General features: G+C 47.4%; 1 protein-coding gene across 1 annotated transcript; it reads left to right on the top strand.

The window, feature by feature from the left end:
- Positions 1 to 11024: 11024 nt before the first annotated feature.
- Positions 11025 to 11963, top strand: LOC100768038 (olfactory receptor 6B2). The gene has a single exon (XM_027396090.1). The coding sequence runs from the start codon at positions 11025 to 11027 to the stop codon at positions 11961 to 11963; it is 939 nt and encodes a 312-aa protein (XP_027251891.1).
- Positions 11964 to 20765: the final 8802 nt, after the last annotated feature.

Raw genomic sequence — 20765 nt, 5'->3', positions numbered from 1 at the left:
GAGCATCCTGCCCAACATGTGCTTTTAAGAGCATGTTGCTGTCCTACACATACAGAGTTCTCGTTCCTCTTGTTTTGTTAGGGGGAGGCACTGAGCAGAAATGGGGACGGAGCCTCACCTCATCCCCAGGACTTTTAAAAGCTGTAACCAGAGAGGGGACTACTGCAGTGGTGAAGCAGATTGGGAATATGGACATTGCTGGCCACGGAGGACACTGGGAGCATGGACACTGATGGTCATGGAGGGCACTGGGAGCATGGACACTGATGGTCATGGATGACATTGGGAGCATGGACACTGATGGTCATGGAGGGCACTGGGAGCATGGACACTGATGGCCATGGAGGGCACTGGGAGCAAGGACACTACTGGTCATGGATGACATTGGGAGCATGGACACTGTTGGCCATGGATGACATTGGGAGCATGGACACTGTTGGCCATGGAGGACACTGGGAGCATGGACACTGATGGTCATGGAGGACATTGGGAGCATGGACACTGATGGTCATGGAGGGCACTGGGAGCATGGACACTGATGGTCATGGAGGGCACTGGGAGCATGGATACTGATGGTCATGGATGACATTGGGAGCATGGACACTGATGGTCATGGAGGGCACTGGGAGCATGGACACTGATGGCCATGGAGGGCACTGGGAGCAAGGACACTACTGGTCATGGATGACATTGGGAGCATGGACACTGTTGGTCATGGATGACATTAGGAGCATGGACACTGTTGGCCATGGAGGACACTGGGAGCATGGACACTGATGGTCATGGATGACATTGGGAGCATGGACACTGATGGTCATGGATGACATTGGGAGCATGGACACTGTTGGCCATGGAGGACATTGGGAGCATGGACACTGATGGTCATGGAGGGCACTGGGAGCATGGACACTGATGGTCATGGAGGACACTGGGAGCATGTATACTGCTGGCCGTGGGTGTTTGCTGTGTCAGGAAGACCATCTGAGCCAAGAATCCAACAAACAGAGGCAGCAAGCTCAAATGTCCCCAACCTGAGCCCAGGCCACCTACATCTACTCTGCATGTCCTTCCACCAACCCTTTTAGAAAGCCCCCATGGCTGCATGTATGAGGGCTGGAGAGGGCTGGCCCAACTCCAGCTACTATGTGATAAAAAGATAACCAGACTGTACCTTGACCTGAGGCACTCCACTTCCCAAAATGACAGTTTTGACCTGAGTCATTCTAGTTTGAGTACAAGTGACAGGTAGAATGACACGCTACTAACACATGTAAAAGCCGCCACGGTATATGCCAGGAGGCACAGACAGACCAGTTATTGATCTGTGCCAATAAAAAGTGGTACCTGTGAACAGATCAGATTCCATCAGCAATGCTAGCCACGGTCTTTAATCACACCAGAGGCAACCTCACCTGCGACCTTAAAAACAGGAGGAGTCTTTAAAGCATAGCAACACTCTGACCCATCATGTGGCTACTTGTCCTGTCTTCAACCAGGAAAATTGTCCTGTCTTCAACAGTGAAGAACTCTACCCACTCATCTCCAGCTCCAGCTCAAGCATGGCTCTGCCTGCCTGTGGCATGCTGCACTGCTCAAACGCTCGACACTACTTGGACCTTCCCTCGACTGCTCTGCACTGAGCAGCTCTGTGTCCAAGCTCTGTTGTGAATCTCTTATCTGGCCACTGTAAGTGCAGGGACGTTTCTCCACTCTGTTTTAGCTTTGTCCCTTTGGAGCCTCTGTGTCCTGCTCGGGGCCATTCTAGGAGAGCCTCAGTTATATTGCTACAGGGAGTGTAACATGTGATTGAAAGTTCTTAAAATTAGTAATGAAGATTAGGATGGCATAAAAGAACCTGTGCTGGCCAGGTGGCCACAGACACAGAGTGAAATAAAAGTGCTCACGAATAGCAAATTAAACTGACAGCCCATGAAATAAATAAATAGTTGTTAAATAAACTAAAACTGTACAGAGACACAAATGTGTCCCTCTGTTGTTGGCATAGCTTGTCCATGACAGTGACAGCTGAATCACTCTCCCTTCCAAGGAAGAGAACATCTGTTCTTTACTGAAGCGTCTCCACAAGCCTCCCCTGGCATGATTCTTCCCTAGCCTTTAACTGTTCACTGCTCTCCAGCTGGAGCTGAGGTCCCCACTAGGTTTGTCCTGCTGGTGTGATGTCACCTCCTGACTCCAGACTCACAGTCAGCAGTAGCGTCACTCCCCCCCATTTGTAGCTGTTGCTGTGAATCTGGCAATGACAGTTCCATGGGTGTCTCCGGTTGTGGCTGTCATGCAAAGTGGGAACAAGTAAAATGATTTCTGTCCTTGTCAGAGACAACTGTTCTTGGAGACAGCTGTTGCTGTAAGAGTACGCCAGTAAATGCTGCAACTTGTACGTAAGTCTGGATGCTCGAAATTCAGCTCATCAAAGCTGATGCAGGATGTGATGGAAATCTCGAAATCCATGTAATCTGCTGAGTAAATGAGAATTCAAATAAGAATCCCTCAAGGAAAATGCCAAGCTAGCAAACTTCATGGAAGTTGCTATAAAATACAGTAAGAACTAATTTCCATTTAGAGAAACACTGTTTTCTGCAAACAAAGGAGGGGTCCATGTTCCATTTTGTCATTGTAGTAAGACCCTGTTACCAAACACAGAGGACCTTGTAAGAACACAGCTGACAAAGTCCTTGTTAACTAAGATCACAAAGTCTCTAAAACATTAATACACCTGCAATGTAAAAAAAAAAAAAAAAAAGGATACCATATCCTCACCCAGAGAGTGGCGACAAGCCAGGGATGACAGAAAGGGTGTTAACATGCTTGATCACATCGTGAACATCGCACTTGAGGCTCTACCCACAAGTGCAAACACTTGAGGTGGCTGGCTGTTCAGCCTGGAACCCGGAGGATGGGCAGAGTGTGCATTTCAACAAGCATCTTCATCCCTGAGAATATGAGACTCTCCTGTCCAAGAGACCGCCTGTGGGAAGGCCATGTGTGGGATCTGAAAGGAAGCAGGCTACTGCTGACTTCCAGAAGGAAACGCAGTGGCTTCCTCAGGGTTTGGGGTCGCATAAGGAGTATCTGCAGCAGCTGTTTTGCAAATCCAAGTGCCCTGGGTGTTGGTGGCACACCCTTTAATCCCAGCACTCAGGAGGCAGAGGTAGGCGGATCTCTGTGAGCTCGAGGCCAGCCTGGCCTACAGAGTGAGTACCAGAACAGCCAGAGCTGTTACACAGAGAAACCCTATCTCGAAAACCAAAAAAGGAGAAGCAAAACCAAGTGCCCAGCTGAAGCCCGCAAGTGCCACCCAGTGGCAGGGACTGGAATTTGGGACCCCCCCCCCCGAAAAAAAGAAAAAGAAAAATGTGTGATGCTATGACATAGTCTATCGTTCAAGAAACAATATCCAGAGTGCTCTACTATGGGGCAGGGACACTGCCTCTAGTTCTGACCAACATTAAGTGACCCAGGAACCTGAAATCCCCATAATGCCTTGGGCGAACATGTAAAATCCGTGCCTAGAGAGTTCAGACAAATGGGAGTGGCTATCAGGATCCTGGACCAGGGCTCGAGGGAAGAGTTTTTCCTCCAGACCCAAGAAAAGCTACCTGAGAGACTGCAATCTTGTCCTCACGTGGGCAGTGTCCAGGAAGCGGCTCTCAGAAGTTTTCGCCTGTAGCCAGCTGGTGACACTGCCCATGGAAGAAGGGAGCGTCTAGAGGCTGAGCAGAGTGCGGGACAAACAAGAGCCCCATATGGGGATCTGTACTGACACAGGACCAGGGACCGTGGGAATCTGGTCTACCGAAAGGAGGATGCCCACTGAGGGTGCGGTCCTGCTGGGTCTGAGTTCTTCCTCTAGTGGGATTGGGTGGGTGAGTTTGAGAGTGGATGTCAGACAGAGTGGGTGTCAGAGGGTTAGAAGCTGAGCCTGGCTCCACACACACTTGCACACTCTTTCTGCATGCCTGCCGCTTGCCGCCTCAAAAGCACTCTTGTTGAGCAATACGCTTGCCCTCCTTTGCCAGGTAAGATCCCCAATCTTTTAACTCCCTCGACTGGTGTGATATTCTGCTAAGCAATCCCTTTTCTTTATACATTACTCGGTGCCAGGTGTTCTGTTGCAGCACCCGAGAAATGGACTATGACACGATTTTCAGGCCGGGCTGGGAATTTGACCAAAACCACTCTCAGCCTTAATCTGCAAAGCCTCTCTTTCCAGTGAACAGTGGTGAATGCAGACTCGTGGCTGCTCAAGGTACTGGGAATAAATAACGGGTGAGTGACAGGCCCTAAACAAGGCATCGATACCATCCCCTCCACGACTCAGGGAACACTGTAGAAGAAAGGACAGAGAGAACGCTGGAAGATAAAGACAAGGACTGTGAGGTGCCATCTTCTGGGCAAGACAGAGCGGTGGGAATCATGAACTCATACAGCTGTGAATGCCTGCACTGGGTCTGCGTGAGAATGGATGGCAACAGACAGGCATGGGTGGAGGAGGGTCCCAGGGGCTTTATCAACCCCCGACACACATACACACACGCACGCACTCACGCACGCATGCACACACACACAGCTGAACTATTTTATCCTCGTAGATTCAGAGAGAGGAGTGGGGGGAATCACTGTTTCCAGTTGCTCGTGCACTGGTGACCCCACTGGGCTCCAATGGATAGGTCCAATCCAGTGCTCACAAATAGTCTGTGTTAAATGAAATGGGTCACAAAATAAAACATAAAAGCCATGAATCTGGGGACGGGAGTGGTGGAGAGGAGGTGAGCTGATAGGGCTGGACAGGAGATTAGAGGGGGAGAATCAGAGTGCATTATATACATGTGCGAGTTGTCAGTGAACCAAACTAATCAACAAAAGTGATGTCCGGCATCATTTAACAGAGCATCTAAAGGAGGCAAGCAGTGCAGAAGACATGGGTACAGCAAGAGTCTCTCTTGCTGCCGGTGAAGAAGACCTTCCTGCCCGGCGGTGGGCGTGGCCACACAAGCCATTCACCCCTCTCAGGCAATGTCAAGAGCTGGTCTTCTTGACTCTGGGTACTTACGACTTTATGAAGTATAAGGGAGATGTTATAACCATGATTATTTTAGAGTCTTGGGTTGGTCATTTGTTCCCCAGGAGCTGGGAAAGACCATCTAGTTTTGAGTTCACGGACTCTAGAAGGGGCAGGTGCCCAGTGCTTTAGTTCTTTCTAGAAACCTAAGCAGATGCTCACATGGGCAATGAGCACAGGAGAACGTGAGACCCACCCCCACCGTCCTGTGTCCAGACAGCTGAATAGGGAAGGGCTCCAATCAGCTTAGCCAGCAATACATTGCAGGACATCTCACTATTTCCAGCTTTTGAGAGATGGTGAAAGGAACCGACACACACATATGGTGTATGGAGTTGTACATGAATGTGCACCTACTTTTACAGTGCAGTAAGAAACTGCTTCTTTTGCAGAGCGGCTGGACCATCTTGCTCACCCCAGTAGTGTATATGAGAGCCTGGTATTCCTGGACCCGCCATCCTTCGTAGCTGTCTTGTGTTCTGTTTTAATCTCTCTGAGAAGCCTGTAGGCCGACTTGGTCATGATTAATTTGTGTCACCTACTGGCTGATGGTAGGTTGTGACTCTCCTTTGAGGAAGGATTGGTTGCATTATCTGCTCACTTCTAACCTGGGTTGAGCTTTGTCTTCTGGGTCAGCCTTGCTGAAGATGGCTAGGCTGAGCATTTCTTTGCATGCTGGTCTTGCTCTCCTGCCTGGGCTCAGTGGCTCTCATTACTTTGTCTACCTGGCAGGTCTGTTTGCTTTAGACTTACGCTGTGGAACTTGTGCTGGCCATTCACAAGAAAGATGGCACTGCCTATGTCATAGCTCAACCTTCCTTTTCTCCTCATGAGTGACAACACTCACAAATTGTAGGACTGGGTAGGGCTCTACCTCATCCTCTCCTGTGCTAGACCTGGTCATAACTCTCCAGAGTCATGTCCCTCTCTGCCTTGAAGAGCGAAGGTGGCTATGGTCAGGACAGGGCAGGACCACGTGGCCAGAAAATGAGTGAATGGAGAGGAAGGCTCTGCCAAGGGCCTGGAGACTTAGACAGGGTGGGGACAAGCAGCAATGACACTAAAAGGACTGAGTTCCTTGCCAGCCCATGTCATTCAGCACAGGAGACCAGAGCTAATTGGTGGTGTGGGGCAGATCCACTTAGCCAGGGGGTAATTGGGCCCTGGAGTCCCACATCCTTGCTCCCGGGGAAGGAAGCTTCCCTTCTTCCTCGGTGTCTCCTTTAAACCAGCTGAGGCTCAAGCCGGCCAGCTGTGCTCAGGCTTAGTCAGGCTGCAGCAGAGGCCAGTTGTCTGGGGGTGACAGTGGGCAGGGAGGAGTGACTCTTCCGGTTTCAGCAGACTGAAGACAGCTACTCAGACTCGGCAGATCACCAAGGTAGGGGATCATGGCATCCTTCCTTCTAGGTAAAGGGACCGCTGTTCTCGGAACTGATTGTGCCACAGAGGGGCTCCTGGCCCCCCAGACCCCGTTGGTATTTGCAGGCGCTCTCTAGCGCCCCCACACTCTCTGCATGTAGCATACTCTCCAGGTACTATTCCCATTGCCATTCCCACACACACACTCCGTTTGCGTGCCCCTTAGGACACGTCACCTTGAACCTCATGCCAGAAAAAGGGAAGAAACTTCTTGAGCCTCAGCAAGTGCTGACGTCTGCTCCGAACCCCACTTCTTCCTCACCAGAAGATGGCCTGTTCCCTGCATACTCCTCTCCCTCCCTCTGCCTGTGGTCAGCTGGAGGGATTCATGTCCCCTTCCTCGACATACCCCAGGGGCATTTCTCGTCTTTCTGAGCCCATCAGATTCACATCTAGTGCCAATGATTCATCAATTGGTGTCATCCTTGACTCTCAGGGTCTGGGTCAGGGAAATGTGTCAGGCATCATTCATAACCGAACCCCACCACCTCCTCCCAGAGGGACCAGCAGCTTCATACTGGCTTCCTTCCTCCGCTGGGTCTCCCTGCACCAATCATTTGGAATGTGGATCAGCCCTGCCATCACCCTTCAGAATGATGGCCAACCCATCAGCCTCACAGGTCCCTCAATCTCTCTTCCCTTAGCCCACACCATCCTCCAGCTGGACTTCACAGTCCTTAGCCACGTAGTATGTAGTCTCTGCCTTCTTCTTCCCAGGGAGCCACACAGCTGATCCTCACCTCTTGGAAACGTTTCCCAAGTGTCACTTCTTGCTGCTGCTGCCACCCAGCTGTGTCCAGTCCCACCAACCTGCTCCCTCCAGCTCACTAACTATTCCCAGGCTAGGAGCTATACATCTCGACTGCTTCCTACTTTACTAAAATTGACATCCCATGTAGGTGGTGGATCGGGGCTGGCGTTTTCTCCGGATTCATCCAATTGATTGGAATGACTGCTTTATAATGGGTGCTCAGAGAAGCTGGATGGACGATTAAATGGTGAAGATCCGCATCCCAGGTTTGCCATCTGCCTCCTGCCTCCTGGTGAGTCCTGTGTATCGCTGATTACTCCTTGCACGTTTCGTGGTGATCATGGGCGGCAAAACACAGCATGTCTCTGATTTCTAGGTCCTCTTCCACAAGGACATTTCCCAATACCCAAAGCCCCAAGAAGGCAAAAGTCTTCATTTTCAGCCGGGAAGGTCCTAGTTAGCAGGGACATATGAGAAGACTATTTCTTTTTAATTTTGAGGCAGGGTCTCACTGTGAAGTTTAGGCTGGCCTCAGACCCATGGTGATCCTCCTGTTTTATCCTCAAGGAGATGATTTTTTTAGCATCTATTTAGAAATCTCAGTTGCGACCAGTTATGACTCAGTGTTATGGACTGTCTAGATGTAAAGATCACGTCTTCCGGGAAAAAAAAAAAAAGGGACGATTTGTCTATATCTTTATCCCTTTCATAGCAGGTATCACAGGGAGCATTGGTATACAGGGGCCACAGTGAAGAGCCTGCTGTACCTCGCCATGGTGGGGTGGCGGTGACTCTGAAGGCTGCGGTTGCTTTGATCACATTGTGAGAGCCAACTTCCCTGGGTCAGGAGATGTGTTTCAGTGTCAGCATTTTGACAACTGACCATCTAGTCCTGACCTTGGAGGTGAACTGTGCTCCTGTGCAGCTTTTGCTCTAACCAACAGCACAGTTATTTCCTGGGATCTCTCAAGTTCCGAGAGTATAGTATAATATGAGATCAGGGTGCGGGCTTTCCCTCTGCAACCTTTGTTAAGTGTTCCTGTTAGGAACTGGCTACCACTGGCTACCACCAGGAAGTAGAAGAATCTCTCATGCTCAGAATTGTCTTAAATCAGCTCTGTTGTCACCATGTCTGCATTCTCAGAAAAGAGCCCCTCACTTGAGCCTTCTGCTTTTAACACTGTGGGTGACAGGGTGCCTCCTCTCACTTGTGAGGGGAGCTGTAAGAGAACTGGGGTGGTGTACCTGTGCGGTGCTCACTATAAGATGTGTTGACATTTGCTGTAACTGCTTCCCCTTTGCCTCCTTCTCCTAATACTGTTTTTTTTTGTGTGTGTGTATGGGGGGGGAGTAGTTTCTGATACTAAGTTGAACTAATTATTTTTGGTAAAAGGTTATGTAAGTAAAACTGTTTGGGCATGGATTTTACTTGACAAGACTCCTGCCTTCTCTTCACTTTCATGCTCCACTCCAGCAGAGGCTTCAAGTCCGTGTGTGTAGATGTGTGCAGCTGACTATCCACTGGGCAGAAACCTCCTTGCTGGGCGACCCTGTCCTATTTGCATTTTGCCTCACAGCTGGTGTTTTCCTTAATCCAGTACTTGTTCTGCACCACCCTGAGCATTTTCTCGTTTCCTTTATTTCTATACTCTTTTGTTGCTCTCTCCACACTTGAAGGATTCCTGTTAAACCCCGAGTTACCTTGAAAAGATTCAAGAATGTGCTAGTTACAAACTCTAAGGATAAAACAGACTTCTGGCTTTCTCCTGTGATACAAGGCCAAACATGCAGTATGCTTATGACAATCCCAGCCTCACCCAAGTTTCTCTCTAGTATTAAAACATGGCTTGTCATTTTCCCAAAGAAGTGTCCCCTGCGCTGGGTACCTTCTCTGTTGGCAAGGGATGATTTGTGCTGCATTGTCAGTGTGACAGCACCACCTGAAGGACTGAGGGGTCTTTAGAAGGTGTGTTCCCACCACACACCCCTCTCCTGTGGCAGTCCTCTCCTCTGGTGATGCTTTTGGTCCAGGATTATGGTTTTGTCTCTGGTTAATGGTGGTGACGCTTGAGTTTCACACTGAGGGAGGGCGTGTGAGCACCTGTTCAGAATAGGTAGTCAGAAGTCAGGCCACAGTCACACGCAGGCGGCTCCAGGTCTGGGTACAACTGGTCACATACTCTCACCCCTCCATGGACATTGCCCTGTTGTGTTCTTCATTCTCAATGTTTTGGCCTGGAAGCTAAATCTAGCCCAGTTGGTCTTCTGTTTTATAAAATATTTATTGTGTCTGGATGCTTTAGGATTCTTCTGCCTTGAAGATGCATTTGTGGTGTGTGTGTGTGTGTGTGTGTGTGTGTGTGTGTGTGTGTGTGTGTGTGTGTGCTGTTTGTCATTGGAAGCCTTCACTGTGCATCTTGGGGAGTCATAGGCAGACTTTGTTATGTGTATTTTTCCTCAAGTGTCCACCTCATTAGTTACTTTTCTCAAGTGTCCACTGCAATGATCAGACCTGACTGACAGGCCTGCCCTTTCTGGATGACTGAAAAAATATTCCATAGTATAAAGCAGTCAAACTCAGCCAGGCCCTTCCTGAAGGAGCACTGGGTGGTTTGTTCACTCAAATATTTGTTCTAGGCTAATGAACCAGCCTTTTGCCTGTAGCCCTGCATTTCTTCCTCAGAGAGGAGTCTCTGCCTTTCCTTGTGAAACTCCTGCTCACCCTGTGACCTTTGTTTTCATAGTCCACAGTAGGAATGCCAAGCGGTACCAGCCAGTGAATTTCACATCTTAAAATCCCAGATTTCTAGCTGGCATGCATATGGGCCTACTCTTTCTGTTGTTGGTATCTCATGAAGAGAGCAGCAGCCCTGGTGTTAGAAGACCTTGTTTTGCGTCCTGATGCAGCTGTGGCCTCAGGTAAGTGCACAGACTGAAGGTGGAGACATGCCACATTCCCAACTGTGGTGAGGGATGAGGAGATGATCCTTGTTACACTTGGACATGGTAAGAGTAAAGATACTCATCTTGTTGAGTCTGCTTCTGGTGACCTTGGCCGAGGGCAACCGCTAGACTAGTGACTGTAGCTTCTCCCCTGGCTGACTCCTCCATTAACTGTGGGCACCTCCATACTGAGTGGACTTGCTCCACTCAGCTGCCTTTAGACCCAGGTGTGCTGGCTTTCTCTGACCCAAATGGCGCCAAGTTCCTCCATTGTTGATGGCTCATGTGGCCTATAGGGACAGGAATGTAGCCACTGCCCTGTGCCTGAAAGGCAGTCCTGATGGAGGGCCAGATGATAAGGTCTCTGTAATCTGAACCCACCATCCCAGGAGTCCTGCTGATGTCATGTCTGTTTTAAAATCTTTTCTGAAGCCAAGCAAAGGCCCAACCTCGGCTAATATGGATGGAATGCTTAGCTACAAAACAATAACCCTAGATGCCCTAGTCATCATGGGTCACTTGCCTGAAGAGCAGGCACAAGGAGCCCACTACTCCGCCATGTTCAGAGATTTGCCAGAGGGCTCCAGGCTGCAGATTCCAGTCTTGTCATCACCATGGATAGAAGCGAGTATGAAAAATATATTTTTGAGCCCAGTATCAGAGCCAAACCTTCTGGCATTAAGAATTAACTACACTTGTAGTGTTTTCCTCCTTCCCTGGTGTTTGTAATAGACAGGTGTGCCACTGTCTGCAGAACTGGCTGCCTGTTTTCCAGGCCAGCTGCCCTTCGGCCTCTGCCAATGCCTTCTTGATTCTTTCAGGTGCGGAAGGATGAGGGGAGAGAACGTGACCAAGGTCAGCACGTTCATCCTGCTGGGCTTCCCCACGGCCCCCAGGCTGCAGTACCTGCTCTTCCTCCTCTTCCTGCTCATCTACCTCTTTGTGCTGGTGGAGAACCTGGCCATCATCCTCACTGTGTGGAGCAGCGCCTCTCTCCACAGGCCCATGTACTACTTCCTGGGCATCATGTCCACCTTGGAGATCTGGTATGTTTGTGACATCATCCCCAAGATGCTGGACGGCTTCCTCCTGCAGAGGAAACGCATCTCCTTCATTGGATGCATGACCCAGCTCTACTTCTTCAGTTCCCTGGTGTGCACGGAGTGTGTTCTCCTGGCTTCCATGGCCTATGACCGCTACGTGGCCATCTGCCATCCCCTACGCTACCAAGTCATCATGACCACGGGGCTGTGTGTCCAGCTTGTGGTCTTCTCCTTTGCTAGTGGCTTCACTATCTCTGTGATCAAGGTCTACTTCATCTCCAGTGCCACCTTCTGTGGATCCAATGTCTTGAACCACTTCTTCTGTGACATCTCCCCCATCCTCAAGCTGGCCTGCACCGACTTCTCCACTGCAGAGCTCGTGGACTTCATCCTGGCCTTCCTCATTCTGGTGTTCCCTCTCCTGGCCACCATTCTGTCCTATGGGCACATCACCCTGGCTGTGCTTCGCATCCCTTCGGCCACGGGACGGTGGAGGGCCTTCTCCACCTGTGCCTCCCACCTCACTGTGGTCACCATCTTCTATACAGCCTTGCTTTTCATGTATGTGAGGCCCCAGGCCATTGATACCCGGAGTTCAAACAAGCTCATCTCTGTTCTGTATACAGTCCTCACACCCATCTTGAACCCCTTGATCTATTGTTTGAGGAACAAAGAGTTTAAAGATGCCTTAAGAAAGGCTTTGGGCTTGAGTCAAGCTCCATCATAGAAGGGAGGGGACCTTCTGATTCCAGAGCATCTCATGAGCATGCAACCTTGGCGATGAAGAGGTGGGAACACTTGACATTGCTGTAGTACTGAAGGTATTTATAGCATCATTTTTTTTTCTTAGTAGACATAAAGGGCACTGTGTGTTAGTGATGCCATTCTATCACCTTTCGTAGATGAGCAGAGCTGGACCTGGTAAAATTGAATGCATTTCCCATCCCTTTAACATTATCACCCACATTTCAGAAGACAGCAAGCCCTGCTGGGCCAGGATGGTGAGGTCTACAGTCTCAGTTGGTTTCAGTATGTGAAAGTATGGAAATACTGAAACATGGCAAAACGAGCCCCAAGCATCCCCAAAGCGCAGTGTGTTTGGGAACTGTGAGAGTCCACAGACTTGTTATAACTCAGAGGGAATGATTTGTGACAGTTCTGGGGAACTAGCTTTAGCCTTTTCTCTTCACAAAACTCTCCTTGCAGCTCTTCTGCTGCTGAAGAAAAAAAAAACAATAAAGTCTTTCTACTGCTTGAGTTGATTCGAGTAAACTGTTAAATGTGGACTATGTTTCCCTGTTGCTGTTTCTTAAAACGCACCACAGTGCCTGCTGTCTCTTAACCAACCAGGAGACAGACTGGGTGTGACAGCATATGGCATGTGAAGCAGGTCCCTGGGACAAGAAGACAGAAAGGAAACCCATGGGAGTCAGGTTGAGGAGAACCTGGGTGGTGTGGCTTCCACACTTTAAATTAGGAGTTGGTGTGATTTCCATTAAAAGGTAGAGAAGAAGAAAGGGTGTCCAGAGAACCCCGTCAGCAGCAAAGTTCGGAGGCAGGAAGCAGCTGTAAAGGTGCAGAGCACAGAGATGCTGATAGGTGTAGAGTCTGGTGTTTGCAAACGAAGGAGATGCTGGCTTCCCAGCATGCACAAGGCTGGCCACTAAAGTTGGACCATTCCTATGATAAAGGGCCCTCTGCATGGTGGAGAAACTGTGCAGGAGATGTTGGCCTTTTCTAGGAGTGACGAGCAGTGAACACATGGGTGGGATGGGATTGTTGTTGGTTGTTTACTCTTTACTCTTTTGGCTCTCTTGGGGGCCAAAACTCCACTCCCAAATAAATCACACATAGAGGCTTGTTCTTAGTTATGAATGCCCAGCCTTAACTTGGCTTGATTCCTGCCAGCTTCTCTTAACAATTATTCTGACTACCATTTGTCTCTGGGCCTTTTCCTTTTCTTACTTCTGTATATCTTCCCTTCACTCTTACTCCCTGGCAGGCCCCAGTAACCTCCTCTCCTTGTTCTCCTCTTGCTCCTCCCTCTTCTTCCCAGATTTCTCCTTCTATTTCTACTCTCTGCCTGCCAGCCCTGCCTATCCTTTCTGATGCCTTAATATTGACTGTTCAGCACTTTATGAGACCATCACATGTTTTAGACAAAGAATCACAGCTTCACAGAGTTAAACAAATGCAGCATAAACAAAAGAAACACATCTTTACATCATTAAATAAATGTTCTGTAGCATAAACAAATGAAACACACCTTAAAATAATATTGTACAACATGGGGTGGCCAGGGTTCAAGAGAGCATGGGCTTTTGGTGGAGAGAGCACTATGTCTCTTGTAAAATAGTGTCTATTAAATATTTATCCTTTTTGTTGTTACTATGGTAACAAAAGTGCTACAAAGAAGCCCATCTTTTGTGTACACTCTCCTCACACACATCTTCAATAAATCAAAGTTTGTCTATCCTATACATTTTTCTTAGAGTATATGGATTGAAAATATCCCTTCGGCCTCTTCTAGTTGCCTTTTCTATTTCTTGATAAAATATCCAGATAAAAACAACTATCAGGGAGGGTTTATTTGGCTCCCAGTTGAGGGTTATAATCAATCAAGTCCCAGTGGCAGGAACTTGAGGCAGCTGGTCACATTGCACTAGAAATCAAGAAGAAGCAAGCTGATGTAGAGATCCTAATATCTAAGAAATTAGACTTCAAACTAAAATTAATCAAAAGAGATGAAGAAGGTCATTCCATATTCATCATAGGAAAAATCCATCAGGATGAAGTCTCAACTCTGAACATCTATGCCCCAAATACAAAGGCACCCACATTCGTAAAAGAAACATTACTAAAGCTCAAACCACACATAAAACCGCACACACTTATAGTGGGAGACTTCAACACCCAGCTCTCACCACTGGACAGGAACACCAGACAGAAACTTAACAAAGAAACAAAGGAACTAACAGAAGTTATGACCCAGTTGGGTCTAACAGACATCTATAGAGCATTCCATCCAAACACAAAAGAATATACCTTCTTCTCAGCGCCACATGGAGCCTTCTCTAAAATCAACCACATACTTGTCAATAAAGCAAACCTCAACAGATAAAAAAAAATGGAATAACATCCTGTATCGTATCAGACCATCATGGCTTAAAATTAGAATTCAGCAACAACACAAATTGAATAAACCCAAAAAACTCATGGAAATTGAACAGTGCTCAATTGCACCACTCCTGGGTAAAGGAAGAAATAAAGAAAGAAATCAAAGATGTCCTAGAATTCAGTGAAAATGAAGGCACAACATACCCAAACCTATGGGACACTCTGAAAGCAGTTCTAAGAGGAAAGTTCATAGCACTAAGTGCTCACATGAAGAAACTGGAGAATAGCCACACTAGAGAATTAACAGAACACCTGAAAGCTCTAGAAAAAAAAGAAGCAAACTCACTCAAGAAGAGTGGATGCCAATCCCAGTTCCCTGGGATTGTCTTGTAAATCAATCTTGTTTCTAATTCAAATTTTAAAAAAGATAAAAAAGAAGAGTAGATGCCAGGAAATAATCAAATTGAGAGCTGAAATCAATAAAGTAGAAAAATACAAAGGATCAATGAAACAAAGAGTTGGTTCTTTGAGAAAATCAACAAGATAGACAAACCTTTATCCAACCTAACCAAAAGGCAGAGAGTGAACATGCAAATTAAAATCAGAAATGAAGAGGGGGACATAACAAGAGACACTGAGGAAATCCAGAGAGTCATCAGGTCATCCTTTGAAAACCTGTACTCCACAAAATTGGAAAATTTAAAGGAAATGGATGGTTTTCTAGATAGATATCACTTACCAAAATTAAATCAAGAACAGATAAACAATTTAAATAGACCTGTAACCCCTAATGAAATAGAAGCAATCATCAAAAGTCTTCCAACCAAAAAAGGTCCAGGGCCAGATGGTTTCAGTGCAGAATTCTACCAAAAATTCAAAGAAGAGCTAATACTAATACTCTTCAAATTGTTCCATGCCATAGAAGCAGAAGGATCATTGCCAAACGCTTTTTATGAGGCTACAATTAACTTGTTACCCAAACCACACAAAGACACAACTGAGACAGAGAACTACAGACCAATCTCCCTCACGAACCTATTAGAAGAGAAAGTGGGAAGTACCCTTGAATGAATTGGTACAGGAAACTGCTTCCTGAACATAACATCAGTAGCACAGACACTGAGATTGACAATTAATAAATGGGACCTCCTGAAACTGAGAAGCTTCTGTACGGCAAAGGACATAGTCAATAAGACAAAATGGCAGCCCACAGAATGGGAAAAGATATTCACCAATCCCACATCTGATAGAGGGCTGATCTCCAAAATTTACAAAGAACTCAAGAATTTAGTCTCCAAAACAACCAATAATCCAATTAAAAAATGGGGTACTAGATGGGGAATGTACTGTGTATGTTCATCTTATTGATTATTGAATAAAGTACTTGTTTGGCCAATGAGACAGCAAGTTAGACAGGACTAGGAGTCAAAGAGGATTCTGGGAAATGTAGTGGAGAAGTGGTGTTCCAGGCAGGAAGTGACATAGCAAGGAGACTTATATTTAAGCAAGGAGAAACAGGAAATGTCCCCTTTCCCCTTCGCCTCCTCCAGGGGTGGGATGTGAGCCACTGGCAATAGAGGGTGCCTGAGCAAGGCATCCTCTATAAGATAAGTCTTATAAAATATATAGATTTATGATAATTAAGACTGAGCTAACAGATGAGAATCCTAGTCATTGGTCAAGCAGCTTTGTACCTAATATGTCTCTGTATTATTTTGTCCATCCATGTGGTGGGCAGAACTTGGGTGGCTGGCGGAGACCACACACATGGCGGTAGGGCTCAGGTGGCTTTTGGTGGAAAGATTTATTGTAACAGGTACAGAACTAAATAGACAATTCTCAACAGAGGAATCTAAAATGGCTGAAAGACACTTAAGAAAGTGCTCAACATCCTCAGCCATCAGAGAAATGCAAATCAAAACAACTCTGAGATACTATCTTACACCCCTTAGAATGGCTAAAATCAAAAACACCAATGTCAGTTTATGCTGGAGAGGATGTGGAGAAAGGGGAGCACTCCTCCACTGTTGGTGGGAGTGCTAACTTGTACAGACATTTTGGAAATAAGTATGAAGATTCCTCAGGAAAATGGGAATGAGTCTACAAGATCCAGCAATTCCACTCCTAGGCATATACCCAAAAGAAGCACATTCATACAACAAGGACATCTGTTCAATGATGTTCATAGCAGCACTATTGTGTAATAGCCAGAACCTGGAAGCAACCTAGTTGACCCTCAACTGAAGACTGGATAGAGCAAATGTGGTACATTTACACAATGGAGTATTACTCAGCAGGGGAAAAAACAATGGAATCTTGAAATTCGCAGACAATGGACGACACTAGATGAAACCTTCCTGAGTAAGGTAACCCATTCACAAAAAGACAAATACGGAATGCACTCACTCATATATGGATTTGAGACATGGAGCAGGGGATTGCCAGCCTACAATCCCACCACCAGAGAGTCTGGGAAACAGGGAGGACCCTAAGAGAGACATGAATGGTACCCCAGAGAAGGGGAATGGGACAAGATCTCCTGAGCTAATTGGGAGTATGGGGGAGGGGAAAGGGAGCTGGGAGAAAAAGAGGGGGAGAAGAGGAAGGGAAAGGAGGACATGGGGAACAAGAAGGTTGAGTCAGGGGAAGAATAGAGGAGAGTGGGATGAGAGATACCATAACAGAGGGAGCCATTATAGGTTGAGGAGAGATCAGGCACTAGTGAGATTTCCAGAGATCTACAAGGATGACACCAACTGGAAATCTAAGCAATAGTGGAGAGGCTACCTTAAATACCTTCCCGATAATGAGATTGATGACTACCTTATATGCCATCCTAGAGCCTTCATCCAGTGGCTGATTGAAGCAGAGGCATTCACCCACAGCTAAACACTAAACTGAACTCCTAGAACCCAGTTGCAGAGAGGGAGGAGTGATGAACAAAGGAGTCAAGACCGGGCTGGTGAAACCCACAAAAAAAAGCTGACCTGAACAAGGGGGAGCTCATGGACCCCAGACTGATGGCTGAGAGGCCAGCATGGGACTGATCCAGACCCCTTGAACGTGGGTGTCAGTGAGAGGGCCTCAGCAATCTATGGGGCCTCAGGGTAGTAGATCAGTATTTATCCCTGGCATAAGAATGGACTTTGGGAGCCTATTCACATGGAGGGATGGTCTCTCAGGCTGGACATATGGAGGAGGGCCTAGGTCATGCCCCAGATGATATGACAGACTTTGGAGATTTCCCCCATGGAGGGCCTCACCCTCCCTGGCAAGCAAAGGCGGGATGGCTTGGGAGTAGGGAGTGTTGATGGGAGGCAGGGGAGGAGGGGAGGGAGAAGGAAGGAGTTAGGATTGACATGTGAAGCAAGCTTGTTTCTAATTTAAATTTTAAAAAATAGAAAAAAAGACATCAAATGCAAACACTTGTACTCAGCTAGCTTTTTCCTCTTCATACAGTCCAGGACTCATGCCTGGGGAATGGTGCCACCCACTTTTAGTGTGACTCACCTCATTGAACTAATCAACTTAGTCCCTCACATGCATGCACAGAGGCTAAATATCTCCTGACAGCTGTGCTGGAGGCCTGTCCCCCAGACATTCCAGGTCCTTGATGCACTAAACATCACACTATCAAAATCAATCTACAGATTTAATATAATCCTCATCAAAATTGATATACCATTCTTCACAGAGATAGAAAAACAAGAGGTTTTGGATGACCAAAGCAATCCTGAGCATAATGAGTAATGTGAGATGGTTGCCTCCACTGGCTTCAAGTTATACAACAGAGCCATAGTAACAAAAGCAGCATGACACTAGCACAAAAGTGGACACACAAATCCATGGAGCAGAACAGAGAACCCGTGCAAACACACACACACACACACACACACACACACACACACACACACACACACACTGGAGAAAAGACATATTCAACACATGGTTCTGGGGAAAACGGATATTTACTTGTAGAAGAATGTGGTTAGATCTCTATATCTCACCCTACACAAACAGTAACTCCAAGTAGATCAAACATCTTAAGCTAAGATCCAAAACTCTGAAACCATGTAGGTATAGAGAGAACCAAATAACCTAAACAACAAATCAAACAACCCAACAAATAAATCAGCTCCTGAGATGAACAGACAGCTCTCAAAATATTACACATGGCTATAAACATATAAAAATGTGTTCAATGAAGCCAACCGTTATAGAAATGCTAGAAGAGTGATTGCTAATGCCTTTTCCCCAGACTTCCTTGTATCTTGGCATCTCTTTGGAAGTTTCCCCCGCTCTGAGGAACAGACAGTTTGCAGTTCCTATAATTAGCCAGAAATCATCCAACACACGCCCTTGTTCTATCTCTGAAATCTGTGAATGGTACCTCACTTGGAAAAAGGCTGTGGATTATCTGGTTGTCTTCAAATGCAATGACAAGGGTGCTTACAAGGGGATTTAAGTATTTAACATACCAAGAGGAAGAGGTGAGTATATAATAAAACAAGGCTACCAAAGTCCCAGGGTCCAGAAGCCACCAGAGCAGGGAGAGGAAGAGACTGCTAATCCAGAAGATTGTGGGGAGTAAAGAAGGGTAGAAAAATGGAGGAAAAACAAACCACAGGGAAGAGCTTGGCCAAAACCCAGGGAGGATTTAAAATACATAGCGGAGGGAAGGAAGGAAGACAATGGAGAGTTCAGGAAAACTGAGGCCTGGGGGCAGTAAATATGACATATCCATTAGCTCCTTCCCTGAGCATGAGGTCCAAGGGCTCTTGACATGAGTCAAGATCTCCTGTGATACCCAGTACCTCTGATGCTTTATGGTTCCTGGTTCCTGAGGGCTCAGCAGAGTCACCTCTGTGTTTACCCATTTCCCCTTCTCCCACCTTGCTCCGGCACACAGGCCTGGGCTCCCGCTGAAGACCAGCCCTACTCTCAACACTAGCCCTTGCATAATTGTTGAGCCCATGGCCACAGGTGACACATGAACCATCAATACAGTGCTCCTTCATTTGGGAGTGTAGCAGCCAACCAGCCAGACATGTGGGGAGGTAATATATGAAGCCAAGACACTTCTAGGGTTGACAGACATAGGCAGTAGCGGGGGCAGCCTGCCCCAGAGGCTCCGATCCAGCTCATTACCAGTGTGGGCAGGTTCACCAGCTGCAAGGGGGTAATTGGGCCCAGGAGACACTGGGCTCCAGCTAAAAAGCCATAACTGTTGCTTCTCTCACTTGAGGAGCCCATGTCCTAAGAATCTGTCTGAGTCTCATCTGGTCACTGTGGTCAGCCTGGGAGTCACCAGCCAGGAAGAGGCCCCTCCTTGTTCCCAAAGTCTGTCCAAGTGAGGCTTCCAGAGCCCCAGGTAGGATGAGTGCTCCTCAAGCCAGGATGGATCGGGCTTTGTTTTTAGAGTGTGTTGTATAATGTGACCATTGAAGAGCTACGTGTGCAGTGTGACTGAAACTTCTTCATGCGTGTCCACATTGAGGCTGGGGTGGGATTCACGTCCACAGACACAGTGGCCAGTGTGAAGGCTCACAGTACTGTATCAAAGGGTCTTGCATCTGTAAGTGCTATGCTGAGTGGTCATCTTTGGGTACTGCAGTGAGTGTGCATCAATGAGTCCTGTGTTGAGTAAGCATTGATGGGGGTTGTGTTAACTAAGCACCAATGGGTGCTGTGTTGAGTATGGAACTGTGAGAACTGTTCTGAGTGCATATTTGGATGTCGACGCTGCATGCATTGATTGGGGTACTGTGCTATGTCCCCCCTTTAGCAGCACACAGTCTTAGTCAGCATCCTCAGGCACTGAGCACATCAGAACACATCTGCTCCCCACCATGGCTAAGTCCTTGTCCACGGGTTCTCCCAGGTCAGATGGCAGCCTCTGAGGTCACGACTGCAGGCTGACAGGGGTCAGGACCCTCTCACAGACTCCCAGGGCACCTCCAGTCTGCAGAAACCTTCTTTCCTCTCTTGGGTTTTTGCATGGACCTGAATTTGAACTCTACCATGCAAGGGCATTCAATCTGGGGCACCTGGAAGACCTGGCTTGTGATGGGGGAACTCCTGGCTCCTCATCAGAACCCGGGTGCCCCCTCATCCTCCACCAGAACAATGAAATCAGTCAGGAAAATGCAGTCATCCTCAGAGCATCTCACATGTGGGATAACCTGTGTTCTGGTCCACTTCTCTCCTCAAGATCACTGAGGGTCTCAACACAACAGACATCTATTCCCTCACAATTAGGGGACCAGAAGTTCAAAGTTAATGGGGATCTGGGGCAAGAAAGGACATGGGAAACAGGAGGTGGGGGTTGCACAGTGTGGGTGATGCTGTGAGAAATGTGCCTGCCCCACCCTGTCTCGGACTGCTATTAGCCTTAAGGAAGATGAACAAAAGG

This window comes from Cricetulus griseus, chromosome 2, assembly GCF_003668045.3.
Source record: "Cricetulus griseus strain 17A/GY chromosome 2, alternate assembly CriGri-PICRH-1.0, whole genome shotgun sequence".
Classification (NCBI taxonomy): domain Eukaryota; kingdom Metazoa; phylum Chordata; class Mammalia; order Rodentia; family Cricetidae; genus Cricetulus; species Cricetulus griseus.
This window is presented reverse-complemented; position numbering and strand designations above follow the sequence as displayed.